Here is a 22,026-nt window from a genome sequence, read left to right as displayed (position 1 = left end):
ACCCTAGGAGGGTCCCTGACTGGAGCAGCAGAGCCTGCACGGACCTACCCAGGGGCAGCGCAGCCCCCAGGGACCATCCCAGAAACCGTTCCAGGGGCAGTGGTGCACTGGAAACCCTCCCAGGGTCAGTGGCGCCCCTTGGGACCCTCCCAGGGGCGGTGGTGCATCTGGAGTCCCTTTCATTGGAAGAGGAGTGCACAGGGACCATTCCAGGGGCAGCATAACCTCCAGGGACCATCCCAGAGACCCTCCCAGGGACGGCGGCACCTCAAAGGACACTCCCAGGGGCATCCACACCCCCAGAGACCTTTCCAGGGACGTTAGTGGCTTCAGAGACCTTCGTAGGGGTCCCAGGGGGCCCTATGGCATGCTTGTTTGTTGTGTCATATTTTCGAACATTACATACTTCCCGAAGTCCCTTACTTAACTGTGATTGGTGGACTTTTAACCCGCCAAATTACAGCCAATAGGAGAAGAGAGCAGTCAGTCAGCACAACACCCTAACTTATGTTTTCCTGTTCATATTATTCTCCGTTACCTGCTTCAGAATGCAATGATACTGGTGGAAATGTGATGGGCGGTGTATTTATTTAACTTTGCATCTCCCAGAGTAATAAATTGAGCAGAAACTACTGCACCCATGGGTCCTACAGGCCTAACGTTCCCAGGGGCCATCTCAGGGGTGGTGGACATATGAGGAACCCCCCAGGTGCCGCGACGCTCCCAGGGTGCCCCCCGTGGTGACGGTGCCCCCAGGGGCGCTTGCAACATCAGTGGCATCCTCAGGTGCATCTTCAGGAGCGACGGCACCCCTGGGACCATGACTGGAGCAGCGGAGCCTACAAGGACCTACCCAGGGGCAGCACAGTCCCCAGAGAGCATCCCAGTGACCGTTTCAGAGGGAGTAGCTCACCGAGAACCATGGCAGAGTCGGTGGCGCCCCCAGGGGTCCCTCCCAGGGTCGGTGTTGCTCCTGGGGTCACTTTCATTCGAAGAGGAGTGCACAGGGACCATTCCAGGGGCAGCATAGTCTCCAGGGACCATCCCAGAGATCCTCCCAAGGACGGCGGCACCTCAAAGGACACTCCCAGGGCATCCACACCCCCAGAGACCTTTCCATTGACGTTAGTGCCCCGAGAAACCTTCCTAGGGGTCCCAGGGGGCCCTATGGCATGCTTGTTTGTTGTGTCATATTTTCGAACATTACATACTTCCCGAAGTCCCTTACTTAACTATGATTGGTGGACTTTTAACCCGCCAAATTACAGCCAATAGGAGAAGAGAGCAGTCAGTCAGCACAACACCCCAACTTATGTTTTCCTGTTGATATTATTCTCCGTTACCTGCTTCAGAATGCAATGATACTGGTGGAAATGTGATGGGCGGTGTATTTATTTAACGTTGCATCACGCAGAGTAATAAATTGAGCATAAACTACTGCACCCATGGGTCCTACAGGCCTGGCGCTCCCAGGGGCCATCTCAGGGGTGGTGGACATATCAGGAACCCTCCCAGGTGCTGCGACGCTCCCAGGGTACCCCCCAGTGGTGACGGTGCCCCCAGGGTTCTCGGTGAGCTACTCCCCCTGAAACGGTCACTGGGATGATCCCTGTTGGCTGCACTGCCCCTGGGTAGGTCCTTGCAGGCTCCGCTGCTCCAGTCAGGGTCCCAGGGGTGCTGTCGCTCCTGAAAATGCACCTGAGGATGCCACTGCCACTGATGTTGCAAGGGCCCCTGGGGGCACCGTCGCAACTGGGGGGCACCCGGGTGGCGCCGCCGCTCCTGGGAGGGTTCCTAGGGTGTCCACTGCCTCAGAGACCCCTGGGCCATGAGCCTGAGGCCTGAAGTAGTTTTATATTTGTTACAGGAGATGCAACTTTAGAAGGTAACAGGAAAACACTACGAACTGATGTTAAAGGAATAGTCCACCAATCATAGTTAAGTAACGGACTTAGTGAAGTATGTAAAGTGTATTCATTCCTTTGAAAAAATCTAGTGACAAAACATCAGGAACAAAGCTCCATCTCTTAGTCTTGTTTCCTTCAGTATCACACTACTTTAACTTAAATTGCTGTATATAGTGAAATCATAAGGGTGCAAAAATTATAACCCCCATGAAACATTATTCTGTATAGGTTAAAATAAAACAATAATTTTTTTTTCCATTCGCATTATTTATTAAGGTACAGTTAAGTTCAGCTGTGAAATGAGAGGAGAAAACTGTTTATCAGCTGGTTATTGTCAACAATTTGATATAGAACAGACTGCGGGGAAAGGCATCAAGATGTCACGAATCAATATAGAAGTTTTATCTTGCTTAGTGAGTAAATATCATTAAGCTTGATCTCTCAACTCTAGCCACCTCCTTGTAATAGGGGATTTCAACTATGGTGACATCAACTGGAAGAATGAAATTACACCAAATGACCTTAATAATCCTGCTACTCTTTTTCTTTGTAGAAACTGTGAGAGATAATTTTCAATTCCAACATGTTCAAGATAACTCACTATAAAGAGGAACTAACACCCAAAATCAATGGACCTAATAATAACTAACGCTGAGGGTACGGTGGCTAAGTTGGAACATGTGGCCTCTGTTGACACAAACCATCAAGTGACATGTAGGAGTATAGGGAGATGGATGTATAGGAGTCACAAGAGGAGTTTAATTACAGTGTAGGAAAGGAGTGTATAGGGAGGGGTTGAAAAGACGACAGTATATGAGGAATAGAGAGAAAGCAAGTGGTGGTTGGAAGATGAATGGAGATGTGTGAATGAGATAATGATGTGTGGGGTAGACATTAAGCATTTGGGATGCAAGAGTCATATGAGTGGAAATGGGAAGAGGTTAGTAGGATCAGGAGAAATTTCTGTGGAGGCAAAAGAGATAGCTTGAGAATGGGGAACAGAAAGGCAGGGAAGAAGAAAGGGTGCAACAGTAAATAAGGGAAGAGTATATGGAGGTGAGAAGATTGGTGCGTGAAGATTGTGTGGTGACTGGAGGAAAGGAGAGGAGTATAGATGACCGACAGTTACAAGAGTGGTGTCAGGGGGGCGAGAAGAAGAATGTCTGGGAGTGGAGAGAAACATGCTTAAGAGGAGAACTGTAAGAAGCAATGTGTGTAAGGCCAGAGAAAAGGGGGTCTTTTGGTATTGGAAAGGGAGTGTTTAGGGGTAAGAAAAGTAACATGTATAGATGGGGAGGAAGCATTTGGGGTAGAGAAGTGTTGCAGGGGATCACAAGAATGGGGAGGTGGGTGTGAGAGGTTAGAAATAGGTATAGAGTCAGAGGTAGAGATGTGCTTTGGAAGTAGACTGGTGTATGAGAGAAGGGTGTCTTCTTTCAGGTTCAATTATAGTCATATTACATTTTTGTAAAATGGAATATGTTTCTTTGATGACATTAAGTTAATTTAAACAATAAATAATGCTATTACATAAAACATAAATGAAAAATATAAAGGTTGTATTTGAGTCTTGTAATAATCACAGGTTTGTAAAAAAAAAATGGCCCAAATCTTTAATTCTTCATACACTCTCCCACCTCCAGGAAGCATTATGTATACTCAAAGAAAGGAGGTTTGCCAAGTGTTTCTGTTTTATATGTCACACTGACTTGTGTTCATCATGTTTAACTTAGATCTAAAATGTCAATGTTATAATAATTATATAGCTTTTATGAATGCTTATATTTATCCCCTCAAAACAATAGTTGAATATTTACTGTACAAAATAACTTTATAAGCCAGCTAACTCCCATATGATTTGAAGTTGTAATACATTCAGTAGCATCTTTGTTTCCTTGTCCATAAAGCTGTACAGCACTCATCATACAGACACAGTATTTGAAAAGATTAAGTTAGTGACCTTTCATCTGCACCAACCCAATGGCTTGAGTCTGTCAGCAGCACAGTACTAACTAATAAATTAATTTGTTTATATACAATGTCGCAAAGATGGTCTTGATATTATGAGTCATGTGGTACTGAATGTCAAAGATTACATTTTTATTATAATTAAATTCTTCCTACTTGAGGTACTCTTAATTCTTAAAGAGAAAAGAGTATACAGGACTGTACAATGTAATGCCTCCAAGTGAGAAAGACCATAAGGAATGATCCTGACTGCCAACATACATTCTTCATTGTAGAAACTTTAGAATTTGCAATAGAATACTGCTAAATGATAGTTGCCTATACTTCTGATATTTCTTACAGTATATGAGAAGTTTGAAACTTTTCATTTGTTTATATATTAATCATTATTCTACATGATATTTTAAGTGGTCTTTACCGTGTACTCTATATAGTACAGTAAACCCTCTTAATAATGGACTTCTTATTATAGTATTGGATATTCATAACAACGGATATCTTTTCGTCTGGTTCAATATCATTAGTCAGTAAAAACTGTTAATGGGGAGAGACCGTGAGCTACTGACCACGTGGTCAGTTGGAACTTGCCAGACGCAACGCAACTAAGCATCCCTGTCATTCAAACCCGCATGAGGGTAGACACCACATGGCATAGACAAACTGAAAGATGATGTACTGTAATAGGTTGAGGGTTTTAACAGTCATCTGTTCATAGTTTTTCATTCTCCTTCCATATCTCATGCCATTGTTTTCTCATGTGTGTGTGTGTGTGTGTGTGTGTGTGTCATCATTGTGGCATGCTATTATACTGTAATCCTCATCGTTATATGGCCATTTTCCACATTTGTGTGGGTTAGCCATGGTTACCCGATGGCAGCTCTCCACGCTGCAGGTCTCTTGCCAGGTTTCTAATTCTAATAGCCATTTCTTAAAACCTCACCCTGTGTCATTCTTGGCCTACCCTTGGCTGTCCTTCCCTCCACCTCTTGACCTAGTTGGTTTCATTTATTCTCTCCACTCTAGAACTTGTATGCTTTAATGCTACAGTATTTGTTTCTTTGTTTATGTTTTTTGTGTGTATGTTAGGTACCCACTATTTCAACACAATGATGAGTATACTAGGTAGTGGTTATAGTAATACAAGTCTAAAACTAGTGCACTGACTGCTGATAAACTTGAAACACCACAGCATTTTTTACTCACCCAAGGAGATACCACCTGATCCTCCCCAAGACATAATCTACCCGACCCCTTCACCCTTTACCCCGAGCCCTCTAAGGGTGTGAACAAGTTAGCTCATACATTCTTATGTTTTAGCACATCAATATTTTTCTGGCAGTACATTTAATTTCTTGCTTAATGGAACATGGATGTTTGTATAATGGTATTAGTTTTCACCCCAGTCAGTCCAGTTTAACAGGGGTTTACTGTAGTGTTTGAAGTGACACATTGTATAAAATGATAACATTAATTTGATCATTTTAAGCTTGATGTAATAATCAATATACAAATTATATTCCCTGATAAGTGAGGTACACAACAAGGAATTGTCTAAATATTCTCACTAAATATTCTACATAGTTAAAAGAATCTTTCACATCTTCCTAAATTGGAGGCCTTACTTTAACCTTACTACAGGACAGCTGACTGACTCTTTCATGTTGCCATGTCTAGTGTACCAGTTGAGTCAGCCATTGTTAAGTACTCATATGGCACCTTTCTACAGCTATATGGCAACTTGTATTCATGGTAGGGTGGTATTTGGCAGGTGATAAAACACCTAAAGTCTCAGCATAAAGGGGACTGATGATAATGACAAGCAGATCCAAGCCCACTCAGGAGCTGTACTACTTAGGTATAGCAGCTTCTACACACATTATTAACTGGTAAACTAACAGACATTTAAAAGATCTCCTACTACAATATACTACTCTATATACGGTATTTACAAACACACTGTACAATAGATAAAAGCTGCCACTGGACACCTTCATGACTACTACAAGAGGTAAATATATGTGAAGTTCACTACATAAATGTACTGTACACTTGTTTATAATATATGAACCATTTCCACTTAATGATTCATGTAAAGGACAGGAGGCATGTTCTATCTTCTAGGTATTTTCATAGAACCACTCCTTCTGTATTAAACATTGCACATAATGGAACATCAAAAGCTGCTCATTTCCTACAATATAATTAGTAACTTTACAACTGGTTAATTTTGATATTGTTATAGTTCTTTTACGACCACCAATAAAACTCTTCTTCTATGGCTAATAATGTTCAAAATAGTGGTAAAACACAACACCATAGGCTTGTGGTTTATGAACAATCTTAACACTGAGGCTAAGTCTGATGCTCTTAATATTGCTGGGTACTTGCCATGCTCTGGCATATCAACTATACATTATTGGAGACCTGATATGAGTATTGTTTTCACTATTTTTAATATATATTAATATGATAACCCCTTCATTCCTCTGTATTATTTACAAATTAATATCTGTACTCAGGAGTGTGCTTCAGTTCAAAAAAACTGCACTGTATATGTTAAGTACTTTACACCTACTTAGTTCTTAGCACTATTCAAGGCTATAACTAAGTTATTTTCCAATTACTATCTTAAAGCCTGAATTATGTGTAAAGTGTCATTCAACTTCACACAGCTTTAATAATTAATGTTTACAAAAGTTGAAAACTTTCAAGGACCATATATTGTGCAAAAAATATATTGTATTCCAAATCCCTCTTTTCACTTTATTTCACTTTATTCAATGAAGATGAGTTCTCAAAACTTAATGCATTGTGATGATTGTTTATCACTTTTGCACAAACGTTTACCGGTTGATAAAAGTGTTATCTTCCATCATTATTTGCATGAGTGGAGATCAACAACTCGAACACATGTTTTACATTCAACAAAACAGCACCAGTGGAACTTGCAGTGGCACCTTTCCCTCACAGTAACTTTCTGGGAGTTGTAACCACGTCCACAGCATAGCAGCCCACATCCATCCATACCTTGCGAAGTCTTGTTGCATATACGGTCTTGCGTTCCTGTAAATCATACATTATTAGAAAAAGGAAACAGCTGTTTTGAGAAGGAATTCATTAAAACAAAACAATTTTCTCCTCAAAGGTTTCTCATCATCAAATAATATCTGTCCAATAGCATTTTAATCCTAGAATAAATTGTTTGCACTATGCCACAAATCTCTCAGGGTAGCTGAGGTGTCCTTTGGACATTTTCAATCAACTAACAGTCCCTAGTAAATATCTCGGGGACCAGGTGTGGTGACAGAACTCCTGGAGGGGAAGCACCTCGGTCTCGAAGATCATTACGAGGGACGGACCATCTAGATATCTGCACGACATTCTTCTAAGACTTAATAATTTAGTTGCTTGATTCACCTTTTTCTCGCAAACCTAGGTCCTTTTCACATTCAGTCTCAATTAATGCAGTTTCTTCATCCCGTTGGGACATATGATACACCTCCTTACCGTTGGTATGTCCCAGGTGCAGCCTCTTACACTTCATGACATTGAATCTTGGCAGCTATTTCTTCGACCATTCTTGGAGCTCACAGAGATCCTTCTGCAGCTCTTCATAGTCTGCTTGGTTCTTAATTTCCGTAAATAACTTGGCGTCATCCACAAACATTTGTATGGATGAGTGTACAGCGTCATGCATGTCATTTATGAAGCAAACATACAACAGTGGGCCCAATACACTGTCCTGTAGTACCCCGCTTGTGACGAGTACACATGATGATTTAGTGCCATTAATCACCACACACTGCTTGCGGTCATGGAGAAAGTCTCAGATCCACGCGAGGACATTTCCCCGAATTCCGTACCCTTCCAGTTTAATTTTCAGCCTTTCGTGGGGTACACTGTCGAAAGCCTTGGCATATAGGTATATATTGTCAATATTACTACCATGTTCCAGAATTTGGATCCAAATATCCAGTACCCGGTACCTTGAGTAATTGTGTTAAGCAGGAGCGCCCCGGCATAAAACCGTGTTGGCAATCCCTTACAAGGTTGTTTAGTAGTAGCTGTTCCATCATGTCATCTCTTATTACGTTCTCAAATACTTTACATACTATGCTGGTAAGGCTCACCGGTTCTACAGTATAGTCAGTATTAGTATACATGACATTCAAGCCGGAATTTGCTCTCGGTAACATGTCTCTGTTCTTGGTAGTAACTCCGGCCTCCTTCCATTCTCAGCAGCTGCAGGGTGTGGTTAGAAATAACATTGCTTACACGGCGCTCGCCTCCTCCTGGGTAGGAGGTAGAGATGGTTCCTCCCCCTGGGTGGGAGGTAGAGCGGGTGAAGGGTGTACTGCTGCCCCCTGGCTCTGTGCTGGCGCTCTTGCTTCCACTACCCTCCCCCTAGATATAACCCATGTACACCCGTCCCTCTTCCTCCTTGACTCCTCCTTCCTTTGCTTCAAGTCCTGCAGGAGCTTCTTGTGCTGTTCCTTCTGCATTACCGTGCAATCTGGGTGAATGAATACATTCCGAAATGCCTCGCTCTTTGCTAATTTTTTTGCTTGCTGAATAATTTCCCATTTCTTCACCTCACTCACTAGAGTGATCCTGAGGGGGCGAGGCTTGTCCTCCTGCTTTTGTCCCTGCTTCCTCACATCCAGAGGGGGGATGAGGGGGATGACATATTCAGAACCTCTATATAAATATTCTCAAACTGCAACTTATGGTGTGTTTTCCTACTTTCAGCCTCCTCCAACTGGCTCTCCATAAACTATTACGTTGTTTCTGCACGCGAAATGTTCCCGCTGTTTCTCCTCTCCCCTAACAGTAGGTCTGCTAGTTACCATCTCTTCGACACACTTCTTCAGAGTCCCTAGCTGCTGTAGAACTTGTTCGGATCCTGCATCACTCTCCGCCACCTCCCGTGGCCCTGCTTGGGCCTGATCATAACTCCTCTTCACTACCACCTCCATTCTATCGGCTACTTCCTCAGTCTTAGCAAAGATCTCTTTCCCAACTTGTTCTAGTTTGTCAACCAGCAAGGATCCAGCTTCATCTATTTTCGTCCCTAGGAAAATCGTTCCCCTATGGCCTGAGAACTTCAAATCATTGTCTACATACACACCCAGGTCTTTTTCACATTCAGTCTCAATTAATACAGTTTCTTCATCCCGTTTGGACATATGTACTTGTTCTTTATGATAATTTTACCATTATTCTGACATTCAAATTCTCTCTCTTACTATAAGGTCTGAAAACATATTTATTTTTTTTATAAAATATGATTCTTATCTGGTCTTGTTCTGTGCACGGTAAAGGGTGACTTACCAAGAGAACCAACAGTAGTATTTCTATTGCAGTAATCAGGTGACTCATGAAGATACACCAGGTCCTCTCCTGTGGGTACATTGAACTGGGGATGCTTCACTTGCAGTTTACCACGACGGTTGATCTTGACTTCAGTTGCACCATCATATTTATCCTTCAGCAGATCACCTATGGAAAGGAATATATGCAATACTAGTTGTAAATTCTATTAAATAAGCATACCACAGAATTATGCACAATAGATTAACAGCATCTTGGAAATAAAACTATGTATATAAGATTCTCCAAAGATCTTACTAAAATACTTTTTTCTACAGACATATATCCACATTACCACTAGTACCAGAAAGATACACATACTGTATACTGATACTTTTATTATATAGTTGCTGAAGAAATCTGTCAAGTTTTGTTCTTCCTAAAATATAAATACAAAACGGGTGTAAACTGTCTTCTGCAACAATAACTTGTGTATATTTTACGCTCAATTGGAAATAAAAGGAATGTATGTATGACTAAACATAATACTTTTTAACTTGATGAAAATACATTGATAGACTGACCAATCTCCCTAAATGGTGCCAATTGTTGCCAACATGTAATGAGAGAGCAGGATCCTGACACTCCATGGCACTTGCAGTTTACACGGGTCTTACGGATGACAGCCTGGAAGACGGAGATTAGTTGTATGACAGATAGACACAGGAGGGAGAAAATAGTACAGATTTATATTAATGTTTACCTTTTACAATTTCTCTTCAGCTTAATTAACTCACCACTATACGATGTGGGATTACAGGAATAGAATTATTTTTCTCTTTATGTCAAAATTGGGTTACTCCAAGAGGTACAGTATATGAGTTTGGAACTATTTGTGGTCAATAACATTTCCTTTAAAGATTTTATTATTAAGACTCTACTGTACAGCACTGGGGGTAATGATCCTTCCAGCACTTAGGGTTTAATTAACTGAATGCCTAAGCAGATGTAAACTAGTTTGATTCAAAGAAAAAAATAGAGTCTCATCCTTATCACAGTTAAATATGTGTAATGCCTTCTATATGTACAGTCACCTCTTTCTACAGTACTGTGTGTGTGGTTATATATATACACCCTACCAATGTCACAACTCCTACCAATTCCCCGCACCTCATCAATTCTCCAAACCTTGTCAAAAAATCCCCCAGACCCTACCAATCTTTGCAGGTGGTTGGTAGAGGTTGGAGGGGTCCCCCAACGAGTACATGTTTCCTTCGTCATTTGTTGCTAGATATATCAGTTCATGTTTTACAGCTGTCAATTCAGATTGCAAAATATAATTTATTGGCCTCCGTTCATCACCACCAACCGAAAAACTGTCCATGTGGCTGAAAAATGCTTTAGTCCAACAACATTAAAAAATTATGAAAGCGATAACTCTGTGTTACCCCAAAATGCACATAGCCTTAGCAGGGTTCGCCGATTTAAGCCAATGGTTAAAAAAAAAAAATAATCTATGCTTTTTCTCTTGGTTTTAATATTTGTTTTTTGTTTTGTATTACTTACAGGTGGTTTTAATACGTTAAAAAAAGATGGTTTTGTGAACATCTTAACACTTAGTAAACAAAAGAGTGGTATTTACCCTCCTGCCTGCCTCATTGTTGTGAAGATTCATCAGCTGGCGGCCTTGCTTCAAAGACCCACGCTTGTAGTTCTTCTCGCGTTCACGAACATCAACGAATCCCTGAGCGAATCTGAAGAGGAAAAATGTGTTTAAGAACGATGCACCGGATGAAGGCTGTCACATTACAAGATAGCAAATTAACCTGATCACATCCAGTAGAAGGTAAATACTGTAATACGGTCTGCCAGTCTTACCAAACATTACCCACCAGTCTGTTTTTGACACTTACTTGACCAGTCTAATCACGACTACCTACATAATGTACATTGTTAATCCTTCTAGAATATTACTTGTGTTTCCAACCAGACCCTCTTGTGTGTCCCACCAGGCCCTCTTGTATGTCTTATCAGGCCATCTTTAATGTCCTACCAGGCCCTCTGTAATGTCACACCAGGCCCTCTTGTGTGTCCCGCTATGCTATACCAATCGAGAAAATAAATTAGCCCACTTACCTGAGTAAAAGGCATTAACCAGTATACTGTTACCATTAAACCACTGTGGGTCATGCCAGAAGAAATAATTAAGTGGGCAATATCATCCTTGTTGACTAATCAGTTGAGTGGAGTGTACACTTACTTGTATCCATACTCCACATTGTCACCACAGCCGCCCCAGATCCATTCCTTGTTGAGGTCCTTGGGTCTCCTGGCGGGGGAGCAGCCGCAGGTGGTGAGCTGGCCGTCCCTACACGCCCGCGATACACTGTGCACTACACCCGCTGATGCTATGGCATGAGCAAATGCTGCCTCTCGGCTCGCTGACGACCATAAGATAGACAGAATAGTTATGTGCTGCATGGCAAGTTGCTTTACAGAAATTCATATAATAATTGACAAGTAATTTAGTTTCCTGATGACGTGCTGTTGTGTTGTCAATAAATAAATTTTATTTAATTAATTCAGAAACACGTGCAAGTATGAAAACAAACACAATGTTTTATATATATCTTTCAAAAGGATAACAGTATATAAAGTTCATTCAGGGGTAATTTATATTCCAAATTGCATTATTCTGTACACAAAGACCGATAGAAAAACATTTCAATGCTCTGAACTCATTTATTGTGTGCAATTTTGCTCCCTCCCCCCCCCCATAAAAGATAGTAATAATAATTAAGTTTGTGCACTAATATTAAGGGTGTGTGAAACATACCATGTGAGGCTCAACAAACATAACAAGAATATTTTTGACAAATAACATTTTACTATTGTTTAGGACATAGAAACATACTAGACAATGCCTCAACTGTATCACCCTGAAATCTTTATAACCTAATGCAACTCTTCCTTTTATAGTGACCTGGCTGACCTGGTACCAACTAATGGTGACCTGTGCCAATGCCTAAATATTTACATTGAACGAGAGCCATAACTGTGATCAATAAAGCTGGAAAATAATGGTTATCAAAATCTATCTACACTGTAAATATTCACAGCTAACAGTAAGTGCTCCCTATATCTTAAGGTGACACAATAAGAAAGTTCCCACACACACAGTCAGATAAAATGAGTACCAACAACTTAAGCTGGCTCATAAAACAGTTCCCATCTGTCTACAGCAAGAAAACTTACGTATCTGAAGAACTGGTCCGAAGACTGTGGAGTCATCGACGGTGGAACAGTTCCAGCGTCGGTGCCTGAACTGCCACTGACACTCATGGATCCCAGTCTTGGCACCACGACCCACGCTGCCCATGTGGTCCTGGTACAACTGGCATAGCTTGGTCTGGCCTAGGGACAGGCCAGGAATTTGGGTGCACAGCGGCTGAGCACCGATCAGGTAGATCTGGGGGTTCCGCCACACCTCGTAGCCCTGTAGACCAAGGTTCCTGTGTTGGGGAGACAAGATTTAGTGACTAATACTAATGGCACCAGTAAATAGTTATTACGTTTTACTTAACAAGCAACAAAAAGTTTCCATGTACTGTGAGAGACAAAAAACTATCTTCTCAGTTTTGTCTGATGATTTCTTAAAGGTCGCAAAACATAATCAAATATTTACCTCCACAACACAACATATGAACAGTTCAAATGCCTGACTTGGTAGAGAAATTCGTTTAAGACAAGACGCTTTCTTTCTATATATGAAACATGAAGCAGACCATGGCACAAAACATTCAAAAGTGGTTAATGTGGTAAATGATAGATTTCACAGTACATTACTATATTTCTCAGTGAAATTATGCACCTGGAAGCTTAGGATCAGTCTTTCCAGTCTCGCCAACTGTTCTAAAATTTCCCAGTGTGTGTGTCCGAGGGTCGCGTATTCTACCATACATTCATGCAAAACTGGGAAGAGAATTTTGTCGCTCACTGTACAGCAAACACTACCCACATAATATGAAGAACAACCACAAGATGAACACAGTTTACCATCATCTCACTCTCTACCATCAAGAACAACTGTACAGTATTGTCATTTACCACACAACTTCATTTACTGTCTCTAAAACTATTCTTTAATTTAAAAGGGGTGAACAATCCCATGTGGAGTGAGATGCAGCTACTGAAGAGTGTTGCTACTGAGGGAGTGGTGCTACTGAGGGAGTGGTGCTACTGAGGGTGTGTTGCTACTGAGGGAGTGTTGCTACTGAGGGAGTGTTGCTACTGAGGGTGTGTTGCTACCGAGGGAGTGGTGCTACTAAGGAGTTTTGATACTGAAGGGGTGTTGTTACTGAGGGTGTGTTGCTATTGAGGAGTGTTGCTGCTGCTGAGGAATGTTGCTACTGAGGAGTGTTGCTACTGAGGAGTGTTGCTACTGAGGATTAGAACAGGGTGACGAGGGGCAGTGCGGGGCAGGAAGGAGAGGACGGGGCAGGGGGGTGGAAGGGCGGGCGGGGCAGGGAGGGGCGGGCATTATCACAGTCCCCTTCGCAGTAATTGGCCGCCCTTTGTAGAGGCCAACCCAGTCAGGCGCCTCGAGCCTGGCCCCGGGCACCCCAGTTCCACACCACTCCCTCCCTGCCCTAGTGTACCCCTCAGCACCCCTTGCCCTAGTGTACTCCTCAGCACCCCTTGCCATAGTGTACCCCTCAACACCCCTTGCCCTAGTGTACCCCTCAGCACCCCTTGCCCTAGTGTACCCCTCAGCACCCCTTGCCATAGTGTACCCCTCAGCACCCCTTGCCATAGTGTACCCCTCAGCACCCTTGCCATAGTGTACCCATCAGCACCCTTGCCCTAGTGTACCCCTCGGTACCTCATGCCCCTGGGACCTTTGGCAACCCTCCTCCTGCTCCTGTGCACCCTTGACACTCCCTTCCTGCCCCTGGTGCAAACGTGGCACCCCTGCCCCCCGGATCACCCCCAGCCCCCTTGCCCTCAGGCACCCCACTTCCACCCTGTTGCCCCCCCTGTCCTCTTATTTCTCATATGTTGTTGCTGTTATTGCTCTTGTTGCATGTCCTGATGCTGCTTTTACTCTTGGTACCTCTGTTGCTGCAGCTGTAACGTATCCTTGTCTTGTACTGTTGATGTAACGTTATCCTGTTGCTGCTCAGGGTGCATTGTTTCTGTTGCTACTTCTGCTACTGTTGTCGCTACTCTGAACGGTGGTGGTGATGCAACTACGAGTGTCTACTCTTAGTTCTGTGGGACAATCTCTTCTGGAGTTATTAATGAAGTTGTACCAGATGCCACGTTGCTCCTCCCAGCGATCTGTAAGTCGGTGCTAGGCCTAACCAATCACTGCCAGCTGTTATGAACTCTTTGAAAGCTGGAAACCTCAATTCACTGCATTTTCCCACTTAAATGTTTGTTACAGTAACCATATTTTGCTGTATAAAAAAAAAATTAAAAATATTTCTCTGAAAATATATGTAAGCTGCTACACTTTATTGAAAATATTGCTGAAGTATTAATCTATGTGTTTACAGCTTTCCCTTATAAAGTTATTCGATGCGAAATTTACAGTTCCTCATTTGACGTCGTAGTATCTAGTCTGAAGAGCCCTGGCGGGAAAATTATATACAAATAAGCCAAGAGAGCATAAAATGACAACTCTCAACACATTGTAGGTTGGCTCTGAGGCTCAGGAAAACAAGATAATTTCTTTTTCCCACAAGTAGGAGGAAAAGGGTACAATAATGATGAGCTGAAACGCTGTCTTGTGAATCGGCTGTTGCAAGTTGTGACAATGAGCCGTTGGTGAGGAAGGGAGAGAGAGGGGAGAGGATGGAGGGGGTGGATTATAAAGAGGGGGATACAAGCGGTGTGATGGATAATCCACATTGAAACTGCCCCCATCCCTCTCCTCTCCCCCCCCCTCTCTCTCCCTCTCAGGGCGGGTCCCCCTCTCATCCTCTTAATAGTTGTCAGCCATGAAAGTCGCCCCCCTCCCCTCCACTTTGATAGCCCAAGCTGAGAGTCCGACGCTCCCTCCCTCATCATCCGGAGCTAAGAGTTAAGAGTTCCAGCGTCGGCGACACCAGCAGGAGTTCCATCGGCGTCCACAGCATCCTTAACACAGTGCTTTATCATCCACAGCAGCAACAGGATCCATCGCAGCAGCAACAGGCTCCATCACAGCAGCAACAGGCTCCATCACAGCAGTAACAGGATCAATCACAGCAGTAACGGGATCAATCACAGCAGTAACGGGATCTATCTCAACAATAACATCACCACCGCCATCAAAACCTATCACCACCGGCAGCACCCCAACCCCCATTCCCCAAAGAGAGGACACTCGACCCCCTATAGATCGACGCGCGCCCCCGTAGATGACCCGTATCTAATTTCCCTTATCTCTAGAGAATTCACCCCATTACCAACAGTGACTGGGCGGCGGGGTCCTCACCTGCCCTCTCTCTCGTCTCTAACAAGTAAAATGTATTTCTGTGTTTTAATAGTAAATTCACTAATCACTTTCAAAGAGAAATTAAGAGACATAAAAGATAGGGAGAGAATGGAACGGGGAAGGGAAAAGAAAAGAAAGAAGAAACAAGGAAAGGAAAAATAAAGGAAGGGCACGAAACAGGGGTTGGAAAGGAAAGGATGAGCAACAAACAAGGGATGGAAAAGAAAGGAAGAGAAAGGAAGGGCCAAAAACGTGGATAAGGAAAGAAAATGAAGTACAATGGAAGGGGGAAAATGAGGGAAAGGGGAAGAAAAGGGAACGGGAGGGAAGGAAGACTCGGGAGGGGATGGGTGTGTGAGGGGGTCGAGTCAACACAGGACACCCCAGCCAAGACTCTCCTCACTGGGAAATACTTAACATTCTTAGATCACGTGAAGGCTAGGTACCCCCACCTTATTTCACCTGATGATTAAACACCCTAACACTACCTGTAGGGGTTAGGTTAGGTTATAGGTTAGGTTAGGTTATAGGTTAGATTAGGTTAGGTCAGCTTAGGTTATGATAGGTCAGGTTAGGTTAGATTGGGTTAGATAAAGTTACTTAGGTTAATTCTTAGTTAAAATAGTTAATTTAGGGCACTAATCAGTATATGATCTGGACAGCCAATACTTATTACACAAACTCGCAGGAATCACTTGTGGGTTTATCAACACACACACACACACACACACACACACACACACACACACACACACACACACACACACACACCTTTATTATGTGGAGAGAGTGATGGGTGAGGGTGACCAGCAGGGATATGAATTTTAATGTGGTTGAATGTGGTGTTATTTTCAACCCTCTCGACTACAGGAGGGTGATGTGGTAGTGGGTACAGGAGAGTGGGAGATAGTGTGGTAGTGGGTACAGGAGAGTGGGAGATAGTGTGGTAGTGGGTACAGGAGAGTGGGAGATAGTGTGGTAGTGGTGGGTACAGGAGAGTGGGAGATAGTGTGGTAGTGGGTACAGGGTAATGGTGGTAGTGGTGGTGGAAGTGGTGGTGGTAGAAGTGGTGGTGGTGGTGGTGAGCGTGGGACGTCCCCAGTTGTTGGCCATTTAGGGGGAGATAGTTGAGTTATGGCGCCTCTTCCACTGCATTACGCGCGCAAAATGGTCGCCCATATATTAGTGCGCGTCTACCCAAATTAGCTATTGTAACGACTTGGGAGAAGGGGAGCCATATTTCTGCGAGGGTCGTGGGTCCTCAGCGATATTTCTGCGAGGGTCGTAGGTCCCCAGCGATATTTCTACGGGGGGTCGTGGTCTAGTGATATTTCTGCGAGGGTCGTGTGTCTACAATGAAAATTTACGAGACTTTGGTCGTGTGTGAAGTAAAATACCAGGTAGATGGTGAGTGACTGTATGTCGTTCTGTGCAATGTCTTATCACTAAATCAACGCGTCGCCGCGGAGGATCCAGGAATGAGGAACAGATTTTTACACAACATATCCCTGACCCAGCTCGAAACATACCATGGTGGTGCGCGCCGTCACATGCATCCCACTGCCGCACGCCTGGCCAGGGACACGCTCTCTAAGACGACAGAACTTCAGATAATAGACATAAAAAGAATGACGTTGATGATTTGGAAGTCTGTGTTTATTTAGGAGTTGAGCAAGCTTTACAGTAGGGTCGTGGGAGTGGTGAAGACGAACGAGGATGTACCGTGTGTTAGAATTTAATGCACATACAAGCACAGGGCGTCTAGTTACTCGTGGACTATGACCGGAACGAAACAAACATCTGTGATCTAGACTGACAACGAGGAACACGGTCCAGCGATGAAGATATTCGGCGTGAGTTAATATGAAATTGTCTGGAAATAAACACTACTTTAAATGCTAGAATCATAAGTCTCTTTGTCAGCCCTGAGAATAACTTTATATAACACGACGAGGTAAGAGGACTCGTGAAGGAATGTATTGAGGTGTGTTAGTGGTAAATGTGTACTGAGGGTGACGGGGGTGACGATAACATGTTTACTATACAACTAAGGACGAGGTGTTGGGGTTGAATCATCTAATATTGAGGAAAGAGAGAGACGAGGAAGATCCAGAACAGTAGGACGCTGCATCGAGTATAAAAAAGACAACAAACTGCCCGTGCCTGTGTTCCTCCGTCTGTTACAACACAAATTATGTTCACTATAACCTGGAGCTGTAACCCTCAGGCACTCACTCCCGTCTACCCTGGTGAGCATCACAATATACAAGAACAGTAAAAAGAACTTCAATGAATATTTGGCCTCGAGAGTTCCCTAATTATATACTGTGCCAGGATGGGTTCTAACCTTAATGTTCCTGTGTATAGATTCCAAGGAAAACAAGTGAGGTTTTTCGCATATTGTGCCACAGAAAATTCTCTAATGACTATGTTTCATCATAGTACGAGAAAAATAGCTGGTTTTAGGAACTGTCGACCATAACGTCCATTGCACAATATATATAGAGTGTAGTTACAGGAATAACCAGAGTATATATATTTACAGGCGGTTGACTTCCCATAAATCATACACTGTACTGTACATATACAACACTAATAAAATAAAAAGTTTCCCAATGTAATAAAAATGAAAATATGTTCCCCAGATACTAGAAAATTTCCAAGCCATATCCCTCGACCAGTTATAAACAACACGATAATTTCTGCTGCTGTTTTAAGAGAATATAACAGAGATTTTTACACCCCGTTTCCCTCACGCTCCCGGCAACAGGTGGTTCAGCTGGGGACTCACTTGGTTGGGTTACAGTTCCTGGTTATTGCAACACGACATCGAGTCTCAAGATGCAACACCCTTGAGACAACACCTCAGAGCAACTGTTGATATACTCAGTAGAATTTTTGGGATTGAAAGCAATAAACTGACGAATAAAACCTTCAGTTAAGAATTAAAGGCGATCCACTAATCTCCAAGATCCGGAGCCTAATATAAAACTACTCTACCTCTAATCCATCGCATTTTAATCTAACTAATTCATCCCTTTAAAGTGATAATCTGGAGAGTTTTGTCCTGTAGTGGCCAGGCGATACACACTCAAGTTAGGCTGAGAATGAATATATTACCTGGAGTTTCCTACGAGATGGTGAATTTAAGAAGAAATCTGACCAAGTTCCCCCAGAAGAGCACTGATCATCTGGGCTCTAATATAAGCAAACAGTATCAGTCTGGTTAAATTACGTTGTTATCAGGAGTGTTTGGGTCCTGGGAGGGTGGGAGGAGGAGGGGACTGGAGGAGCCCACAGACTGGACCCCATACACACTCGTGGGAATGAAGTAAAGTTAATAACACGATGAAAGCAAACAGGGAGGAGGACAAGGGCGTGGAGGAACATTAACCAACCCAACAATAAGTTACTGGGAGTTACGTGGTTACTGTAGGAGATGTAAGTGGTATACAGTGGTAATAACCTGCCCCTTTACTCTCCACCTCTCACCTCCACCACACACACACGGGTGGCGGGTGAACGTAAAACAGCAATACGTGATAATGAGTTTAGTTTTTGTTATGTGGGTCATCAGAAAGTTTTCCTTTACATTGTGGACAAAACTGACATATTCCTGACGTCCTTCTGATTATTGATGAACTGTAAATTGATACTGAATAAACTATGATGAAAGGTTCGTATCTTCGCCAATAAGTGAAAATCATGATAAAAGCCAATACTGTATATAAAAAAATCACCCGCAAGTGTGTGTGTGTGTGTGTGTGTGTGTGTGTGTGTGTGTGTACAACGCACACATGTCTTGCTAATAATCAAGACATTGTCATGGCGATAATCTGTACAAGTCTTCAATAATATTACCGCCGACACACGACAGCTTTGAAGACTTTACCTCTTGACCAGACAGGCAGGTGAGAATCACACCTGTGCACCAGTAATTAACCTCTTGACACTACAGGTTAGAACCTCACCTGAACACAGGTAATTAACCACTTGACACTAGAGGTGAGAACCTCACCTGAGCACCAGTAATTAACCTCTTGACACTACAGGTGAGAACCTCACCTGAGCACAGGTAATTAACCCACTTGGTTCACGCCTCTGGCTGAGCTAGTGTCGTTCTCACGTAACGTTAATTAAGACAATGTGAAAAAGTTATGATAATAAATCTAGCAGATATTACCTGCAGTGTATCTTGCTGTTTTTTTTTTTTTTTGGTACTTTTAACGAGAGTGAGATGTGGTCGTTACTTGCCTCGTCCACTTTATTTAAAATAAGTCAGGTTTATAGCCACTAAAACCTGCATCACACCAGACGATCTTCACATCTACGAATTAATGAATCTGTAGCAGTGTGATGGTGACGGAAAGTAACAGCTTTTTACCGTCTATTCCCCCTATAAGGCCCCGCCCCGCCCACCCCTGAGTAGTAAACAACTTTACAAGCATGAAGCCAAGTGTGACACTCAAGGATGATTTATGGCAAGACTGGAGGAAACTGTCCCCAAACAGCTCTTGAGTAGAGTCGTGTGGCGTGGAGAGGACGGCACAAGAGGATGACGTGACAAATATGGAAATTAAGCAGCTAATCATCACACCACAAGCGTTACACCTCTTGTTCAGGTCCTGCACATTTACTGGAGAGATTCATCTGGCCATGCCTAGGTTGGCCACAGTGTATTAGTACGTCAAGTTATTATTATTATTAAGTTAAAATCATATTATATGCTATATTATCCTTCCATCATCATCATCATCATTACTTTATTATTATTATTATTATTATCACAAGACACACCAACGCCTCGTGCTGGGGAGACCATAGTGTTATACTCACATCCAGGAGCCGACGAGCCTGGTGAGTGCCGGCGTGGAGAGACACAGCAGAGCCCCCAGCGCTGGCAGGAGCAGGTGTAGGAGCCCCACGCCCCCCATCCTGCCGCTGCTGCTGCCCCACTACCCCACCACAACTCCCCCAGCACCGCCTCCTTCACCAGCACCCGCGCCTCCTGTTGCACCCGTCCACACTCATGCCTGCAAGAGAAAGAGAGAGAGATTTGAAACGACTCGTACACGTAAGGAAAATAAAAACACACTGTATGTCCTCCCATCGTCCTGGTTACAGTACTAAAGAATCTAAATGTACTTGGGTGTACTCTAAGAACTCCAGCGAGTACATGTACGTAGAGAGTGAGTCTGTAACTTGTCATCGTCTGTTTCTGCCCACCTCCAGAAGCTTGAGTGATGAAACTAAACGTATGAGATAAAGAAAAAAGACAAGATTGAAGAGATAACGAAGACTGTGATAACTAAGGGGGTTGAGAGATAACATTGAGAAGAGATAAACAAAACGACCAAGATGTAATCAAGACGAGAGAGAGAGAGAGAATGGGGTGGAGTTCACAGTGAGTAGTTCGGTCATCAGTTGCACTTACTAATTCACGAATCCCTCTAATCACCGCATCCCTCCCACCATCCTCTCATCCCTCCCACTAACCTGGCCATCCCACTTTACCTCTCCCTCTCCCTACACCACCCAGGCTGAAAGGGGGGGGGGGGGAATGTGGCCCCCTCCCTCTAATGGACATCCAACCCCCCACAACCCCCCACCCCAGTGTACAAGACGTCTGTTGACACTCCACACTAAGAGGATTCAGTGACTCTTTCCGGAGCCAAAACGAATCCCCGAAACCGGACCCAAATTTCCATACTAAACCCGCAGTTACGTATAAGTTGGGTTAGGCCCGGTTTAAGTTAGAGTTGGGTTAGTTTAGGTTATGTCGGGTTTAACAAAGGTTTGGGTTAGGTTAGGTTAGGTCTGCGTTAGTTTAGGTTCAGTTATTGTATTATGAGTTACTGTAATATCCCTGTAATATTTCATCGTAACTATAACTCTTATTATTATTTTCTTTTTAATAATTACTGCTTTTATTATTATTATTGTTATTATTATTACTGTATTATTATCATCATCACTATTATTACTATTAACTATTATTATTTTCATCATCATCACCACAGCCGTCACCATCACTCGATACGAACCACCAAAAACACACACATATACAGATCTCATTTAACACCGAGAATGAACCGAGGCATCACCTTTTATGTAGCCCCGAGGTAGTGAGTATAGCCCAAGCCTGCCTCGTAAACCGCCCACACTACCAGCTCCAAGTGGCAGCCTCGCGGGGCAATAAAAGGCCAATCGTTAAGTTATAGCCAAGAAGGATAATATTTTCTTGTCTGGATATTTTTTTTTTCTTGATCTTCGTTAATATTTTCTTGAAGTATTTGGGATTTTCTTTATCTATGTGATTTATCTTTAATTTTCTTCTTCCTTTATTAATATCTTCTTCAT

The 22,026-nt window shown here is 43.0% G+C and overlaps 2 protein-coding genes across 2 annotated transcripts in view; one reads left to right on the top strand and one right to left on the bottom strand.

Annotated features, from left to right (window-relative positions):
- Positions 1-1,030, top strand: part of LOC121856966 (nascent polypeptide-associated complex subunit alpha, muscle-specific form-like) — a 7,019-nt gene extending 5,989 nt beyond the window's left edge. Inside the window, exon 9 of the mRNA XM_042352756.1 lies at positions 757-1,030. Coding sequence (XP_042208690.1) covers positions 757-1,030 — 274 coding nt within the window. The remainder of the gene's footprint in view (positions 1-756) is intronic.
- A 3,625-nt stretch (positions 1,031-4,655) lies between these two features.
- LOC121856920 (protein Wnt-5b-like) lies at positions 4,656-20,616 on the bottom strand. Its single transcript, XM_042352680.1, has 7 exons — positions 20,503-20,616; positions 12,441-12,697; positions 11,446-11,626; positions 10,828-10,939; positions 9,770-9,872; positions 9,207-9,374; positions 4,656-6,938 (listed from the first exon to the last, which is right to left on the bottom strand). The coding sequence occupies exons 1-7, from the start codon at positions 20,598-20,600 to the stop codon at positions 6,751-6,753; spliced, it is 1,107 nt and encodes a 368-aa protein (XP_042208614.1). The 5' UTR covers positions 20,601-20,616; the 3' UTR covers positions 4,656-6,750.
- Positions 20,617-22,026: the final 1,410 nt, after the last annotated feature.

The sequence above is a fragment of the Homarus americanus genome, unplaced genomic scaffold, assembly GCF_018991925.1.
Source record: "Homarus americanus isolate GMGI-L3 unplaced genomic scaffold, GMGI_Hamer_2.0 scaffold44060, whole genome shotgun sequence".
Classification (NCBI taxonomy): Eukaryota; Metazoa; Arthropoda; class Malacostraca; order Decapoda; family Nephropidae; genus Homarus; species Homarus americanus.
This window is presented reverse-complemented; position numbering and strand designations above follow the sequence as displayed.

Excerpts from the sequence above, each read along its gene's own strand:
- LOC121856920 (XM_042352680.1), bottom strand. The coding sequence starts at position 20,600 with ATGGGGGGCGTGGGGCTCCTACACCTGCTCCTGCCAGCGCTGGGGGCT. Across the intron at positions 9,873-10,827 it reads ACAATGAGGCAGGCAGGAGG|GCTGTCATCCGTAAGACCCG; the intron begins GTAAATACCACT and ends TCCGTCTTCCAG. Across the intron at positions 9,375-9,769 it reads GGCACCATTTAGGGAGATTG|GTGATCTGCTGAAGGATAAA; the intron begins GTCAGTCTATCA and ends TCCTTTCCATAG.